This window comes from Cnephaeus nilssonii, assembly GCF_951640355.1.
Source record: "Cnephaeus nilssonii genome assembly, chromosome: 5".
Taxonomy (NCBI): domain Eukaryota; kingdom Metazoa; phylum Chordata; class Mammalia; order Chiroptera; family Vespertilionidae; genus Cnephaeus; species Cnephaeus nilssonii.
Genome location: NC_137076.1, coordinates 88,485,727 through 88,502,815, shown reverse-complemented (window position 1 = coordinate 88,502,815; position 17,089 = coordinate 88,485,727). Strand labels below are relative to the sequence as shown.

The window sequence follows — 17,089 nt, the reverse complement described above, 5'->3', positions numbered from 1 at the left end:
AATTGTTTTCCAAAGTAGCTGTACCATTCTACACTCCCATTAGCAATATATGAGGGTCCCAGTTTCTCCACACCCTTGTCAACACCTCTTTTTATCTGTCTTTTTTATTAGAGCCATCACAGTGGGTGTGAGTGGTGCTTCATTTTGGTTTGGTTTTGCATTTCCTTGATGGTTAATGACTTCGAGCATTGTTTCATATGCCTGTTGGATATCTGTATGTCTTCTTTGGAGAAATGTATTTTCATGACCTCTGTCCATATTTTGATCCAGTTGTGTTTTGTTTTGTTTTTGAGTTGTATGAATTTTTTATATATTTTGGATATCAACCCCTTATCAGTTATATTATTTATGAATACATTATAACATTCAGTAGGTTGTCTTTTCATTTTGTTGATGATTTCCTTCATTGTGCAGATTTTTAGTTTGATTTTTTGCTTATTTTTGCTTGTTTCCCTTGCTTGAGGGGACATATCCAAAAAGATATTAAAAAAACTAATGTCAAATAGTTTGCTACATATGTTTTCTTCTAAGAATTTTATGGTTTCAGGTCTTATATTTAAGTCTTTAATCCATTTTGAGTTTATTTTGTATATGGTGTAAGAGAGTGGTCCAATTTCCCCAAATTCACTTGTTGAAGAGAGACTGTCATTTCTCCATTGTATATTCTTATCTCCTTTGTTGCAGATTAATTGGTCATATAAGCAAGGGTCTATTTCTGGGCTCTCTATTCTGTTCCATTGATTTATATGTCTGTTTTTGCACCAGTACCATCCCATTTTTTAATTTTCATTCTCACCCTAAGAGTGAGGATATTTTTTCCATTGACTTTTAGAGAGAGTGGAAGGGAGGGGGAGAGAGAGTGAGGGAGGAAAGGAGGGAGGGAAGGAGGGAGGAAGGGAGAGAGAGAGAGAGAGAGAAAAGAAAGAGAGAGAGAGAGGAGAAACAGTAATATGAGAGAGACATATTGATTGGTGCCTGGACCCGGGCCAGGGATCAAATCTGCAACCCAGATATGTGTACCTGACTGGGAATCAAACCCATGACCCTCTGGGGCACAGGCCAGTGTTGGCCAGGGCCCATTATGTTTTGATAATTATAGATTCATAGTATAGTTTGAAATCAGGGCAGAAAATATCTTAGTAAATAATTGAATAATAACACTTTCATTTCTTTAGCATTTCTTATTGTACCAGGCTCTGGGCTAAATGCTTATTTAATCGGACAACTCTGGAAGTTTAGTATTATTGTTGTTACTTTAAAAAGGAGACACACAATACACAAAGATTGAGGAACTAGCTCAAGTCACACAGCTAGGATGTTTCTGATTTGGGATTAGAGCTCAGGTCTGCTTGCATCAAAGGCCATGCCTTTCTCCCTCCCCCACCCCCCCAAATCCAACACATATATACTGTCTCCCTTCACTCTTTTTTTTTTTTTTTTTTAATATATTTTATTGATTTTTTACAGAGAGGAAGGGAGAGGGATAGAAAGCTAGAAACATCGATGAGAGAGAAACATCGACCAGCTGCCTCCTGCACATCCCCCACTGGGGACGTGCCCGCAACCAATGTACATGCCCTTGACCGGAATCGAACCTGGGACCTTTCAGTCCGCAGACCGACGCTCTATCCACTGAGCCAAACCGGTTTCGGCTCCCTTCACTCTTAAAATATAAGATTCACTGAATCTTAGACCCACAAAGTTTTTAAATTTAAAAAATTTTATTAATGCTAAGTTAAAAACACACAAAAGATGTAAGATTAATAAAACAAACATTGTAGCCCTAACCGGTTTGGCTCAGTGGATAGAGCGTTGGCCTGCGGACTCAAGGGTCCCAGGTTCGATTCCAGTCAAGGGCATGTACCTTGGTTGCAGGCACATCCCCAGTGGGGAGTGTGGAGGAGGCGGCTGAACAATGTTTCTCTCTCATCGATGTTTCTAACTCTCTATCCCTCTCCCTTCCTCTCTGTAAAAAATCAATAAAATATATTTTAAAAAACCCACAACAAACATTGTATACAAGCCACAGATAAGAAATAAAACTTTGCCAACACAGTTAAATCTCCCTTGGGTACCCTTTCCCGGTCCCTACTCCTTTCCCCCTCTCCTGTATTTGAACCACACAATTTGAGCCTTAGTTGGAGAAGGGAAGAGTGGTTAAAAACATGGGCTTCACCAATTCCTAGAGGCCTGATCCTGGGCAAGCACACAGCCTTCACAGGCTCCATGTCTCTATTTGTAATGGAGATAATAAAATAAAACAGTCCTCCAAGGGTCACTGTAAAGTTTAAATGGGAACAAAGCATGTAAACCAATTAGCACAGGGCCTGGCACAAAGGTGGGCTCAGTACAGGGTGGCAAGTATTAGTACCAGAGACTTAAACCATAGACTCGGGTTCATAAAATGCTCGAGTTAGAAGAGAGCAGAGGGAACACTAAACCCAACTTTCCTCCCCTATTTTGAGATCACATAACTGAGGCCAGAGAGATGGAGAGGGACTTGTCTAAGCTTACAGCGGGTGAGCAGCTTCTTTCTGCAGCCACATAGCTATGGGTGAGAAGGAGAGACAAACAAAGGTATTTTCTGCTTCAAAATGATTTCTCGTCTAGGGAGTGAGGTTTCTCGAAACATTCAAAGAGCCTTCTGAATCTAAAGGTCTGCCCAGAAACAAGTGATGAGAGCACTGGACAGCCAATAAAAGCACGCTGGCCTTTCTACCTGCCTTGGAAGCTCCCCCTCCCTATCCTGCTCCATCAAAGGCAGCTTTGCCCAAGTCAGGGTATTTCCAGCTCTGTGGCTTTCACTTCCACTTCTACCAGGTGGCCTCCTGTGGACGAATCAGATTTCTCCTCAGCCCCGACTTTAAGAGGTGAGCCAGGGGTTCAGGGTCTCACACACACAGGCAGCGGAGGCGGCAGCAGCAGCAGCAGCAGCGGCAGCGGCAGCAAGAGGCTTGGTAAACCAGAGGCACAACCATGGAAGACCAGCGCGACCTCATCTCCAACCATGAGCAGCTGCCCATGCTGGGCCAGCGTCCTGGAGCCCAGGAGAGGTATGTGTGAGCAGTAGGAGAGAGCACACAAGTCCTGGGCCGCCCTGGGAAGGAGCACCAGACCAGAGTCCTGGGAGGCACAGAGTTAGGCTCTGACTCGAACAATATATGGGTGGTTTTGAGCAAGTCTCTGGCCTGCCCTGGACTTCAGTTCTCCCTCCTGTAAAATGAGGGAGCTCCTGTAGTGCAGAGCTTTTAACTTTACGTCATGTATGTCTCTTCTGAAAATCAGAAAAGAGCTCTGGACTTTCTCCCTAGAGTTTCACACATTATCAGGGGCTTGATGGAACGCCCTGAAGCTGGGCCATGAACCCTCGGTTAGAAATCTTGGACCAGATTTTAAAAGTGTTATAGATCCTAGATGGAGGGACAAAGTTTCTAAAAGATTCATCATAGAGCAGCTCATCATAGAGGAGTTCCCTCCTACTAACCATGGATGGGCATACGTGTTTGTATCAAGAGTAGAGTAGACGGAGACATCGGCCATCACAGGAGGGATTGAGATGTTAGAAGGAGGTCAGAAAAGGGCAAGGGGAGTTCTGGCTAAATTTCTAGAAGGTGCTGAGGGTTGATGTGGATTGTGTTCTGCCGGTGCCCCTCTCCCTTGCATCAAGGGCACCCCCACACCCCTCTGCCAGCCTCAAGATGGTCTCACCCATGTGTTTCCCTCAACAAAGGGGGGTGGCTAGAGTGTAGTTACCGAATGTCCCCTGCTCTCCCCAATCTCCAAAAATTAATTTGTGAATTATTGGGACTTACAGCTAGATCTGATGTCAGCTGTTGCCAGGCAGAAAGGGGTTTGAGAGAGACACTCAGAGAAGTCACGAGGATCTGCGTTCTGGGGCACAGGTAACCAGATACAGACCATTAGAGCAGTGGTCTGTGAAAAATCCTGGGGAACCCTATGGCTAGGAGGGCCAGCCAGCTCCCCTGTGATGGCTGGATTCTGGTCCAGGTTCTGTACTGTCACATGTGACTTGGATAAATCACTGCTTCTTTCTGGGTCTCAGTAATAATAATGACAATAGCCATGATAATAGTTCCCATTCACTGTGTACTTGTTACCAGTTCTCAGCCACTGCTAGTAATTATGGACACATAACTAAATGCTAAACTCAATCCTAATTCTCACAGTAACCCTGAGTCATATACTTTTATTCTCATTTTTACATGAGAAAATTAAAGCTCATTTTGGTAAGCGACTTACCTAAGTTATCTTAGCTAGTGAATATTGGAGTCAGAATTTGAACCCAGGACTCGTCTGGTTTCAAAGTTTGAGCTGACTACCATCTGACCCCCTTCTATAAGTACAATTTGCAGAGCAGGGAGGTAGGACCTGTCTGACTCAGGCCACCCAGTGAGTTGCAGACCTAGTGTGGGCTCCAGGGTGCCCCTCCTCCCCCTTCTCAAATCCTTCTGTTTTTCCTTTTAGTTCAGTTACTGCTTCTAAAACTGGCTCAGCCCTGTGGGCTCAGGTCCAGACTTGAGCCAGTTTCAGACCCTTTGGTGAACACTTCTGCCTGGCAACATCTGAATCATCATTCCTGCTAGTTCTGGTTGGCTCCCGACTTTGACCAATTACTTTGTTATTGAAGGAGGCAGTGGAAAGGAGGAAATGAAGAGGGGTGATAAGTTGGCCCTGGTCCAGAACCCAGGGGACAGGCATTCAAGATGTATAAAGAGGAAGGAAGCCAGATGTTAAAGTTAACTATTAACTCCCTTGAGAACAGCAGTCAGTGTTAACCAGTGGAGTGCTATGTGCTAGCAATGGAGGCGAGAGCTTTATCTTCAGGATCTTATTTAATATACCACCCTTTGAGTAGATGTTCGTACCTCAACTTAAGATTATGTGGCCTCATCCTCAATATATGTAACTCTCTAGATTCTTAGGCCTTATAGGAAACAGGTTCAGAGAAGGGAAGGGGCTTTTCCTGAGTTCACATGGTCAGAGGCAGAGCTGGGACTGGACTGGATGTGGGGTTGCGGGAGTGGGCAGGTAGATAATGAGCTGGAGACCGTGATCCCAGGCAAGCCTCAGGCTTGGGTGGGCTTTCCACCATCTTTAGAGGCTCGGAAAGGCCAAGAATGGGATTTGTTTCCCTCCTGTCTGGTCTCCTCCTTTCCCCACACAGGGTTTTTATTTTCTCCTTCTAAAATAACAATCCCTTGGGCTTGGCTTTGGCCCAGAAAGTGCAGAGGGCTGGCAAGCAGGAAGCCAGTGAGAATGAGCTGTGTCTGTGATGCTATGAGTTACTAGGCAAAAGGCTGTCCTGGAGCCTCCTAAACTTCCTTGCTGGTTGCTGGAGTAAATAGGGAACAGTCTCATCCTGACAGAGTCCAATGGGGTCCTAGCAGTGCCACCCCTGGGGTGAGGTTGGAAAAACAGGCCAGGAGCTCTCATGGTCCTGGGGCAGGATCCTTACACCCTCCACCCCCCATACTGTAATTTATGCATGTGCCCCCAAACTGCATCCAAGGCAATAGCTGCTAGGGCTCCCTGAGGTCTGAGGTCTGGCCACCTCCCTGTGTGGCTAGCCAGTCCCAAGAACATGAGAAATTCCTCCAGGTCACCCAGCTTAGGCACCATACTCCTGCAGAAATCCCTTCTGAGTGGACATTACCATTTGAAATACTTCTATGCCCTCACTCAACTCTCCAAAAACTACCAAAGCCTAGAAATGCTGAAGTGAGAGGTACCCATGTGACAGCCCAGAGAATAGCAGAGACTTGCTCAAAGACACAGAGTCTGGACTAGTGGGGGTGGTACTGGCCCAGCTCCAGCCCGACACTGTCCAATGCCCCCAACCTACTCTTAAAATGGCAAGGCCTCACTTCCCTTTTTCAGGTGGGCCTGCAAGCTCTGCTGTCCGCGTCCCACTTCCTTCCCTTTTCTGATTTTAATGCAGGGGCTGGGCGGGTAGGATGGTAACTCCTCCCCCCTCGAGGGCAGGCCTGATCCTCAGGAGGCCCCCTGGCAGAGGGAACCTAGGGGACTGAGGCCGAGAGAGGACAAGGCACTTGTCCCTGGCCCTTCCCCACTCAGCCGAGACCCAGGGGCAGCTCCAGGATTTCAACTTGGAGGGCCAGCAATGGTTGGAAGTAGGGGCTGCGGAATGTCTTTAAGCTGCATGTCCATAGGCACTTGTTCGTGTGTATGTGTGTGTGTGTTACGGGTAGCTGGAGGTGGGTGGGCTGATGGAAATGGGGGACACATTCCCCCATTCCCAGCCAGTCCTCAGGGCAGCCACCTCCACGGACTCTCCTGTGACGTATCCTCCCTCCCCCCAACAGCAAGTGCAGCCGCGGAGCCCTGTACACAGGCTTTTCTGTCCTGGTGGCTCTGCTCCTGGCCGGTCAGGCCACCACTGCCTACTTCCTGTACCAGCAGCAGGGCCGGCTGGACAAGCTGACGGTCACCTCGCAGAACCTGCAGCTGGAGAACCTGCGCATGAAGCTTCCCAAGTGTGCGTGCCCCACCTCCATCCTGACACCCCACCCCCACCATTCCTCACCTCAGAGCCCCCATTCCTGCACTTGGCTGGGCCCACTGTCCTCTCTGAAGTCGAGCCCCTCCTCATCTGGGTCTGAGATCTTGGGCCCCGGATCGGAGTACCCTCTCCCCTGGGCACTGGGGCCACACTCATGCTGTCCCTCCTGACCCCACAGCCGCCAAGCCTGTGGGCAAGATGCGGGTGGCCACCCCCATGCTGATGCAGGCGCTGCCCATGGAAGACGCGTTCCAGGGGGTAAGGACAACCGCAGGGCAGTGCGAGGGGACAATGTTTTCTAGCCTGGACGGAGGGCAGGGGCCAAGGGGTGGGAGAAGAGCTGACCCAGGAAAAGCCCAGCTGCGGGAGGACAGGGCCACCTCCGGAAGAGGAGGAACCCCAGGGCTGGGGCCATTCCTGACAGGAGGGCCTGCTCTCTAGTTTACAAGGTGCTGCTCATGCTCCATTGCATCTCACGGTCCCTTCCTATTCTCAAAGCCCTTATGTATGGATAATGTAGCTATTCACAAAATGACCTGCTGTCCACCAAGCCCTGGGTGGGAAAGCGTATGCGGATTTGACCAACAAGGACACTGAGGCAGGCAGGTAAAGTGACTTGCACAAGCTCTCGCATCTGGAGGTGGCAGAGATGGCCTGTGGAGCATCTGGGACTCCAGACTTTTACCCAGGCCCCAGCTGCTGCCTCCGTGCCAGGGCCTGTCCTCTGGGGCCAGTGCTGATACCCCCCACTCCTCCTCCCACAGCCCATGCGGAACGCCACCAAGTACGGCAACACCACACTGGACCATGTGATGCACCTGCTCCTGGTGAGTGGGACCCGGTTGGGTAGCCCTGCCTGCCCACACAAGCCCCTGGCAAGGCCACATTGCAAGACCCGCACCTTGCCTGGCTCATAGTAGACATTCAATATGGGCTCACCAAGTTAGTGAAGGAATGCAAGAGTGGCCCTTAAACTTTGTATGTATTCCAGTCCCGCCACTACCCCACCTTTTTTGAGTGTTTGAGATGGAGAAACCGAGGCACCCACTTTTTCCTTCTCAAGTTTTTACTGCGGCATGTCTACTCTGTGCCAAGCACTGTGCAAGGCTCTGGGCCCACAAGGGGAGCAATCAGTCCCAGGTCCCGGTCCCATGGGGATCCCGGGTTAGCATGGGAAACAGGCAAGTGACCAGGTGATGAGGGACATGCAGGGGGCTTTGTGAGGAAAGGTACAGAGGACCCAACCTAGCCGAGGGTGGGGTCCACAAAGTCTTCCTGGAGGAGGTAGACCTGAAAAGTGAGTAGGCATCTGCAGGAGTAGAAGGGTTACTGGTGTAACTGGTTCTGGAACCAGGATCTCCCACCTTCCAGCCTGAGGTCTTGTACCTGTGCAGCTAGACTGCCTTTACTGTCTCCCCTCCCACCAGCTCCATCATGGCTGCGGTCCAGAGTCCAAGCTTGCTGCAGCTTGGGTCCACCCCTCAGAATGGAAGACCAGGGGAACATGGGTTGCACATTTAACCTTACTTCCTGCCTGCTACCTTGCAGAAAGCTGACCCCCTGAAGGTATACCCACAGATGAAAGGGAGTTTCCCAGAGAACCTGAAGCACCTTAAGAACACCATGGAGGGCCTGGACTGGAAGGTCAGCAGGCTTCCCTGCACTGGCGCCCTCTCTCCGAGGGCAGGGCTGGGAAGAGGTGAGGTGAAGGGGGGCTGGGGAGGCCATTCTCAGGAAACTGAAGGAGGCTTATCAGAACTTAGAAAGCCACTAACACGGAAAAGCACTGGAGCTGAGTAACCAACTTGACCAAGCCCCCTGGCTCTCTAAGGGGGGGAACCAGGATGCAGCTGGACCATGGGGTGCAGGGGCCCTGCCTGGCCCTCCATGTCTCTGCCCTCAGGGGCAAAGCCAGGCAGGGTTGGAGGGCTACTGATCCTGACCCTCTGCCTCTGTCCCCGTTAGATCTTTGAGAGCTGGATGCATCAGTGGCTCTTGTTTGAAATGAGCAAGAACTCGCTGGAGGAGAAGCTCACTGAAGGTTCACCAAAAGGTACAGGGAGTTGGGAGCCTTGGGGTGCTAGGGTTCCTGAGACCTCTCTCGGGACTCTCCCAGAGCTACAGAAGTTAGAGCCTAGAGCACTCCCTGATGCGACTGGACTCTCCCAGCCTCTCAACTGTCACTCCTGTCTCTCCTGCCTGTTCCTCTGGGCTTGGCTGCCCCCCGCCCCCCCCCCCCCCCGGCCCCCGACAGCCCCCATCCTGATCTGAGGGCCCACAGAGTACAGAGGTCTTGCTTGTGGAGGATGGCTCTGGGCAAGTGGGCCTGGAGCAGAAACCACCTGAAACATCCCAGGAGTCATTGCAATGACCTTCCCACCCCTCAGCGGTCACACAGACAGCGGATGCCAGACAAGAGAACCATTTTTTCCACTCTATGGACAATGCACACTAGGATTTTCAGCTCTAAAGCCTTGAAGAATGTCATGTTTAATCCTGGTCATAATCTGTCATGCAGCATTGGGCATTTCTACCCTCTGGGCTTCAGTTTAGGAAGTAGAAAATCAGGGGTCCACCCATGTGGGCCTCAGATTTTTTCATCACATTCATAGAAGGCACTAGATGCTATCTCAACCAACTCCCAGCTTATGTTTGAATCCTTTCTACAACATCCACAAACAAACCCCCATCTCTACTTGGATACCCCCAGTAACAGAAGCTCAGACTTACCAAGGTGTCCATTGCTTTTCCTTAGAAATCAGAATCATGGGTGAAATTCCAAGCTTTAATAGGCATGGAGTGTTGGAAGAAATCATCAAATTTTAAAATGAATTACCCACACAGCAATTCACTTCCTCTTTGATTTTGGACCTCGTTGGTCCAGTCCTCAGTTTTCCCATCTGTGCAATGGGTAGAGCGAGCACAGCCACTTGGGCAGAAGGCATTCGGCCCACAGCAGTGGTATGTGGATCTCTGTTCTACTGAGACCTTGGCTCAGAGTCTGCTCACTCACTGTCTTCACCATGCCTGTCGCTTCAGTACTGACCAAATGCCTGGAAGAGGCCAGCCGCATCCCCGCCATCCACCCGGGCAGTTTCAAGCCCCAGTGCGACGAGAACGGCAACTATATGCCGCTCCAGTGCTTTGGGAGCATCGGCTACTGCTGGTGCGTCTTCCCCAACGGCACCGAGGTCCCCCACACCAGAAGCCGTGGGCGCCATAACTGCAGTGGTAAGCAGTGGCCACTGTGCCAAGGAGTATCAAAGGAGCAGGAAGGACTAGGAAGGCTGAGGGCCAAGAGGCCCTGCCCGGCACACATGTGGCCAGGACACTCAAGGTGTACTCCCGGGGGGCAGCCACTCAGCCACGCATCCACCGTTTGTCCATCTACATCCCTGTGCACTCCTCATCTGTTCGTCCATCTATCCTTTCTCTCCTTACATACACACTCATCTACTTACTCATTCATCTGATCCTTTCACTGTGACTCTTACCCACCCGTGCACTATCCACTGTGCATCCAGAAGTCCTACAGACCCACCCATTTCATCTCATCACCCCCTTCCTGGCCTTTCTCTCAATTCCCCAACTACATTTCACTGCCGCCATCCAGCACGCATCCTTCCAAGCAGCACCTGCTCTCCAGGATCAGCCTGTGCCCAGGTTGGGAAGAAATAACCCCAGACCCCTCACCAGTGGGTACAGTAGCTGGACTTCATGTAACAAATGGCCTTGCTGCTCCTTTGCAGAACCACTGGACATGGAGGATCTGTCATCTGGGCTGGGCGTGACCAAGCAGGATCTGGCCCAAGGTAAGGGCCCCTCCAGAGGGGACCCAGTCCCCAGTTAGGCCAACTCCCTCATGGCCCATTCTCCAGAACCCTCCCTGAGATGTCTACTTCAGAGATGAGGAACAGTGCTGGGCGTGTCTATATCATAGTCAGTACTTGTACCTGAGCAGGGGGCACTGGAGGGCGGAGAGTCCTTAATTGCTCTGAGGCCCCAGGATGCTGGGGAGGGGCAGGGACAATGGTGACTCCAAGCCTAACCTGCTGCTTCTCTCTCTAGCCATCCTGTGAGAACAGCCATCGAAGACACCAGCACCCAGTCCGCCTTGCATGGCCACAGCTTCCGTGCTCTCTTCTGTCCCCCAAACCTAGCCACACACTCCTCCCCTTACATGCCCTGCTCCCGCCGTCTCCCACCCTGCACCTCATTATGTGAGACTCTGGCACCTGGTTCTCCATCATCCTTGGACAGAAATCACATCAGACAGCACAGATTAACAATACAGGAGGGCCCTGCTGCCCAAGCCCGCATCCATCAGCAGACACATAAGGCCTCAGGAGCTGGACCATGAGCTAGGCTGACCCCCATTTCTGACACCACAGCAGCCCCCAACATGGAGCTCCAAGACCTAGACCCATGGACAAGGAGAGAAGGTGCAGGAGAGGGGACGACACTTCTCCCTCTGGCTTTAGCCTTGGCTTTCCAGCCTATGTAACTGAGGCATAAGCCACCCTTCCCTCTCCCCAGAACCAGCCTCCCCACCACAGCCCCTCCTCACTGCCAACGCTCAGTTCCCTCCGCGCAGCAAGCGTGCCAGCGGCCCTTAGCAACATGGTTCCTAATAAAAGGTAGTAAGTAGAACACTTTCGGTTCCTGGCTGTTCTGTTGGGATCTGGTTCATTGGCTGAAGATCTTGAATCCAATGGTCTGGGTGGGAGGAAGCAACCTGGGGAGCCCAAACACAGATGCCTGAGGGGCCAGGCAGGACACAGACACACTTGGTTTCCATGTTTAACCAGAGGCATCCTCTGCTTCAAAAGGAAGTAGGGTCTCGCCTACTCCTCTAGGTCCAGCTTCCATCTCCTCACACCCCTTATCATTGCTAAACTAAGAAATCAAATGCAACAACACAAGGACCCCAGCAGCCACAGAAGCCCATTGCCAAATTTCTTGACTTTCGAGAGGAGGCCAAAATCACAATGTTCTGGGTAAAGTCTCCATTTCCACGAAGCCCACCAGGACTTCTAGACCAACACACTTACGGGGAGTGAGAAGCTTTGAGGGCCTGTCCAAGGGCCCCCCAGATAAGGGTATAGCTGGATGCTAACCTCAGTCTCCAAGACCTCCCCAGCTCAGTGCTGACTATTTCTGCCCGGCCCCTCGCTGTCCTTCGCAGGAGGCTACAAACCTTGGAGGAAAATCTCCTGACCAGGTGCTCACTGTCCTGGGCCCGGGAATGGGCCTTTGCACTGCTAGCCATCCAGTCCTGGAGACGTCACCCTGACATGTCTTTCGAGTTCATCTTCTTGCCTTCCTTATTTCAGAACCTTTGTTATCTGGATACAAGGGCAACTCAGTCCTAACGGGTTTTCTGTTCCTACTGTGCCCGCCACAGCCATTCTCCACCAGGTACCTCAACAGGGCCTGCCCACAATTCCAGTCCTAACTGAACTTCAAAAGGTGGCTTAGAAAGCCCCCTTCCATTTCTTGCCTTCTGGGTATTTGTCTGGCCTCCCTAGCACCTGGCAACCAACCATGGCCATGCTTGCGCTCCCTCTTAGCTATGCCACCTCCTCCAGGAAGCCTTCCCCACCAGTTTAGTACCAGGTACTTTACTGAGGCAAACTGTCCCACTCAGCACAGCATCCCAGAACCTCGACATGTAGTCAACAAATCCTGAGCAATGGTTTGTTCACCTCCAAGTGTCAGCCAGACTCCCAAGAATAAGTCAATTGCAAAATGTTTGCCCCAGGTGCACTGAAATTGCACCTTTCCTTCAAGTCTTTTATTTTCTGAGTTCTTACAAAAACACAAAACAGGAAAAAACTGAAGGCCGTGGAAGGAGCGGCAGGCTGGGCCTCGCTGGGTCTGCAGGGGAAAGGGGTGGAAGGTCCTGAGGCCTCTGGGCATGTTGGGTCTGAGGAGGGAGGGACATTTCACTTAAAAATATATATATACATACATATATATATATATACTGTACACATCTATACGAAGTGTCCTGTGTCAGGGTGGAAGTCAGGCGCGGGGTCAGCGAGTGGAGGTCTCGGAACTGGGCACACTCCCTCCTCTTCCTCGGACCAACCTCTGCAGGGCTTGTGGGCTGAGCCAGCACCGACACTGCGGCTGGCCATCTTCTGGGGAGGAAGGGGAAATTAAAAATTCATTCCAACCCATGGGGAAGGAAACACATGAGACAGAAGATTTCCTGACTTTTTTCCTGCATCGAGGAGAATCAAATCAAATCAAAACCTGGCATCTAGATGCAGGGGACGGGCATCAACTAACTACGGTGGACACTAGCACTGGCCACGCCCCGGGAAGTCGGCTGAGTGCCTGAGGGCCTAACTTCCCTTACGCCTGCCACCAGCCCAGGCAGGCACTTACAGCAGGTGTGGGCCTGCTGGGCCTGCTCGGTGCGGGGCACGCAACCCCTTCCCCACCGCCCGGGAAGCACAGGCCCATCGAATGGCTCCTCTCGGGGAAACCACCTTCTTTCCCATGAGCAAATGCCCTCAAGTTACTGATTACAAGGAAAAGGAACTGGACTGCAGGGAGGGAGAGAGGAGCTCAAGCCTTACCCTCATCCACAAAGAGGCGCCATCCCAGTGCCCATCTCCTAGGCCATGTGCAGTGTCTGCACCCAGGGAGCACCGGGTGCCGGCCACTGACCGTGAGTGACAACCTTTCTCCACCCCTTTCCTGTGGGGCCCACCTCCCAGGTCCTGCCTGGCTCCTGGGGACCACGGCAATGCTGGAGCCCCCCACCTCCAGCCCCCCGCCCCTCTCCAGGGGTCAGATGCTCAGCAAGGGTCCCTGGGCCAGGAAGTGTACCTGATGTCTTGTGCTTCTCAGACAGTCTGCTGCTCTGTCTTCTTCTGTGAGAAGAGAAGGTGAGAGACTCCTGTACCTGACTGTCTCCTCACCCATGCTGCCCCCACCAGGAGGGCATGAGGGCTGCCTCCTGAGGATCCGAGGCTTCCCCCCCTACCTCCAGAACAGATGCTGGGTGCACAGGATTCCCGAGAACAGGGACGGTGCCCCACACACTCTCAAGGAAGGAGCCCAAACTGTGTGGCACAGATGTTCAGCTTCCCTGAACACAGCCAAGGCCCGGGGGCCAGTGAGGCATCTGTACAGGTTCCGAGTCCCCACACCCCCAGCCTTCAGGTGAGCAGCCTTGACCCCCATGAAGCAGACGTGAGTGTTTCTGTGGAGGGGTCCCTGCCAGCTGGGGCACCACATCTCGGGGAACGCTTCCTCTCCCACCTGGGACCTCTAACAGCCTCCCTGTGCCTGGGCTTCCTTCCTTCACCCGCCACAAGGACATCCTTCTACCTCAGACAGGGCAGAGGTCACTCCCACGACTTCTACACAGACCTGTCCCTCCTTAGGGGGGCTCTACTCTAGAGTCACAACTCACCCCCACACACTCCCCGCCCATGGAAATGGGGCAGGACCCTGGTCTAGCTCCCACCCTGTCGCCTGCCATGCACAGGATGGGGCTCATCACATTCCCCCTGGGGACGAGGTTAGGTCCCTTCTCTGGCCTGAAACCCCCAGGAACTACTTTACCTTTTTCTTCTTTTTCTTCTGTATTTGTGAGTCAGGGTCTTTGGTTGTGGCCTTTTTGGCTTTCTTCTTCTTTTCCTTTTTTTCCTTGTCTTTTTTTTCTAAGGGAAGAAAGTAAACTTCCTAAATAACAGATGTTAAGTTTAAGTCTTGGGACCAATGTTGGGAGACATGCAGGGCAGGTCTCCAGGGATCCTAGGAGTCCCTCCTCCCGATGTTGGGTCCCCAGCTCTCCCCACACCCTGGGGAGCCATGAAAACAGGCCCTCAGGCCTGTGACCACCTGCCCTGGCCTCATAATTTCTGCCCCACCTATGGAACACCTGGAGTATTACTATTTTTCTTTAACTCACTTTGACACATTTATTTAAGACTAGCGGCCCGATGCATGAAATTCGTGCGAGAGTAGGCCTTCCTTCTCCCAGCTGCCGGCCCTGGCTTCCCTCTGGCGCCTGGGACCCAGGCTTTCCTCATAGCCCCGGCTTCGTCCGGAAGGACGTCCGGTCTAATTAGCGTATCACACTTTTATTATTATAGACTAGAGGTCCAGTGCACGAAATTCATGCATGGGGGGGCGGGGCGGGGAGGTGTCCCTCAGCCCAGCCTGCACCCTCTCCAATCTGGGACATCCCTCTCACAATCCAGGGCTGCTGGCCCCTAACCGTTCACCTGCCTGCCTACCTGATCGCCTCTAACCGCCTCTGCCTGCCTGCCTGCCTGCCCCTAACTGCTCTCCCCTGCCGGCCTGAAAACCCCTAACCGCCTCTGCCTTGGCCCCCACCACTGCCACCATGGCTTTGTCTGGAAGAACATCTGGTCTATCCAGTCTAATTAGCATATCACCATTTTATTAATATAGATACTCTCTATGGAAAGTGGGAATGCAGTATCACCTATTACACAGGGTTAAATGAGGTCCCGCCGCATGCAGTCTGGCACAGAGCTCACAGGGGCAGCTGTACCTCTGCGGGGAGCTGCGGTCTAGGAGCGCGGACTGAGAAGCCTGAAGCTGAAGGTGCACCGAGCACTGTGGGGAGCAGGCCCCATCTTGGAGCACTGGGTCTCTCTGCCAGTGGGCCCAGGTGCTCCGGGGTCATTCTGGCTTTGTCAATAGCTGCCCCCCATGACCCTGGACAAACCATCTTCATCCTCCCCCTTCTGTGCTGGCTGAGGGCCCGTCCCGCCCGTGTGGTGACAGACAGCCCTCAGCACAGGGCTGGGGAAGTGCGCTCCAGGGTGTGGATGGCCACTTACTCTTGTCAGATTTTTTTTTCTCCTTGTTCTTTGGGTTGGCTTGGCCTCCACCCTCAACCATCACCATCTCTGGCTCCCCTTCTGGCTTGTCCTTCTCTTTGCTGCCACCACTTGCTGTGTCTCTCTTAGATTTCCCCTGGGTAGTACTGGGGGCCTTTTCTGAGGAAACAGCACCCTCCCCGCCTCCCCCGGCCGCCAGCTTCTTCTTCTTCTTGCTCTTGGGGGCCCTGGCCGCTGCCTGCTCTCCCGACAGCTTCCGCTTGTGGCTCTTCTTGCTGCCCTCCTTGGCGGTGCCCGCAGCCTTCTTCCTCTCCTGCTCCAGCAGCTCCGCCAGGACCTTCACCACCGAGGCCTGGACCTGGGCCTCGCTCAGGGGCCAGGGCTCACTCAGGAGCCGCCGGGCGATGTCGCTGTGCAGGGCCAGCGTCGAGGCTTCGGTGCTCCCAGCCCCCTTCCCGGGCTTCTGAGGTGTGGTGCTGGCCTCTCTTCTGCCTGTGGGGAGAGGACGTGTGACATGGACCTGCGGGACCGGGAAACAGACCTCTCACGGTACAAGAGCCAGAGGGGTCCGAGGTCATTCTGCCCACACTGGTAGATAGCTCACATCTTCCTCCCACCTTCAACCTTAGAGCTCTTTTCTGTCTCCTCACACTTAAATCTCAAGTTCAGGCTGGGAACTGACCAGAACTCCAGAATGTTAGTGAAAGGCCTGGGATCTATCAACACAGTGAAGGTCAGACAAGGAGTCCAGAGCCCGGAGGCAGGAGACTGGGCTCTGGGTCTGTCTCCCACTGACTGGCTGTGTGGCCCTGCTTCTCCCAGTCTGTTTCCATGTTTGTAAAATGAGGGGTCGGGTGAACAGTGAGGTCCCCGTATTCTGAACTGTAGATTCACATAAATTTGACGGCTGTGCACCCGTTCATCTCAGGCCCCTCTGTTCACACAGTGGGCCACCCCTTTCCTGTCCAGGACCCCCTCTGTTCACACAGTGGGCCACCCCTTTCCTGTCCAGGACCCCCTCTGTTCACACAGTGGGCCACCCCTTTCCTGTCCAGGACCCGGGGCTCGGGGGTGATGGGTGTGGTATGCACACGTGGCAGCTGATCAGCAGGTTAACTGCCTGCCAGTGACTTCTAGAGCAGCCTTTGTTTAGAATTTTCCACGCCTCTGCTCTCCTTTGATAACTGTGCTGACACGTGTGAAAATGAAAACCTCCACAGCCCCTCTAAAATGTCGGCCTGTCGGCCCGTTCCCAGAGATCGCTGAGGAAGGAAGTGAGCAACAGCTGCTCTGCTCCCGGTCTGTGGGACATCAGCACTGCCCCTGCATCTCCCCCCTCCCCACCCCCAACTTCCCAGGTGACGGGCAGGTCTGGACCCGGTTCCGGGCCTCATAGGCACAGCCTCCTACACGCTGGGCTCAGTGTTCAGTGGCTGGGCTGCTCCGTGGCGTGCAGTGGCCCAGGGTGGGGCCTGACGCGGCTCTGGGTCCAGAGCAGTGCACCGGCGAAGCGTCCCAGGACAGACAGAGGCCCAATTCAGTCCTCTGGTGCTTAGCAAGGGCACCAGTTGGGTGGAGGGGAAACTGAGGAGGGCTCAGTTGGCCATGGCAGCCTCTTCCCCTGCAGCCCACTTCCCGGTTCTCTGTTTACAAACACCCAGAACACCGAGGCGGGGGACCCCTTGAGCTGTCCCAGGTGTGCCCATCTGAGACC

The 17,089-nt window shown here is 52.8% G+C and overlaps 2 protein-coding genes across 9 annotated transcripts in view; one reads left to right on the top strand and one right to left on the bottom strand.

Annotated features, from left to right (window-relative positions):
- Positions 1–2,525: 2,525 nt before the first annotated feature.
- CD74 (CD74 molecule) lies at positions 2,526–11,167 on the top strand. 2 transcript variants are annotated; one of them, XM_079772965.1, is made up of 9 exons: positions 2,526–3,053; positions 6,345–6,517; positions 6,720–6,799; positions 7,306–7,368; positions 8,090–8,185; positions 8,507–8,594; positions 9,581–9,772; positions 10,291–10,353; positions 10,610–11,167. In XM_079772965.1, exons 1-9 carry the CDS (start codon positions 2,977–2,979, stop codon positions 10,618–10,620), a joined length of 843 nt encoding a protein of 280 aa, XP_079629091.1. In that variant the 5' UTR covers positions 2,526–2,976; the 3' UTR covers positions 10,621–11,167. The 2 variants fall into 2 exon arrangements, with proteins under 2 accessions (XP_079629091.1, XP_079629092.1); XM_079772966.1 differs by lacking the exon at positions 9,581–9,772 and having other exon boundaries at positions 2,536–3,053.
- Positions 11,168–12,300: 1,133 nt separating this feature from the next.
- TCOF1 (treacle ribosome biogenesis factor 1) overlaps positions 12,301–17,089 on the bottom strand; it is a 31,754-nt gene continuing 26,965 nt past the window's right edge. For 4 of the 7 annotated variants that reach the window (XM_079771153.1, XM_079771159.1, XM_079771158.1 and 1 more), the window contains 4 exons: positions 15,376–15,867; positions 14,126–14,223; positions 13,385–13,428; positions 12,301–12,687 (listed from right to left, as the gene is read on the bottom strand). In XM_079771153.1, the coding sequence (XP_079627279.1) occupies positions 13,402–13,428; positions 14,126–14,223; positions 15,376–15,867 (617 nt within the window). In that variant the 3' untranslated portion in view covers positions 12,301–12,687; positions 13,385–13,401. The remainder of the gene's footprint in view (positions 12,688–13,384; positions 13,429–14,125; positions 14,224–15,375; positions 15,868–17,089) is intronic. The other 3 variants (XM_079771154.1, XM_079771156.1, XM_079771157.1) reach the window with 3 other exon arrangements.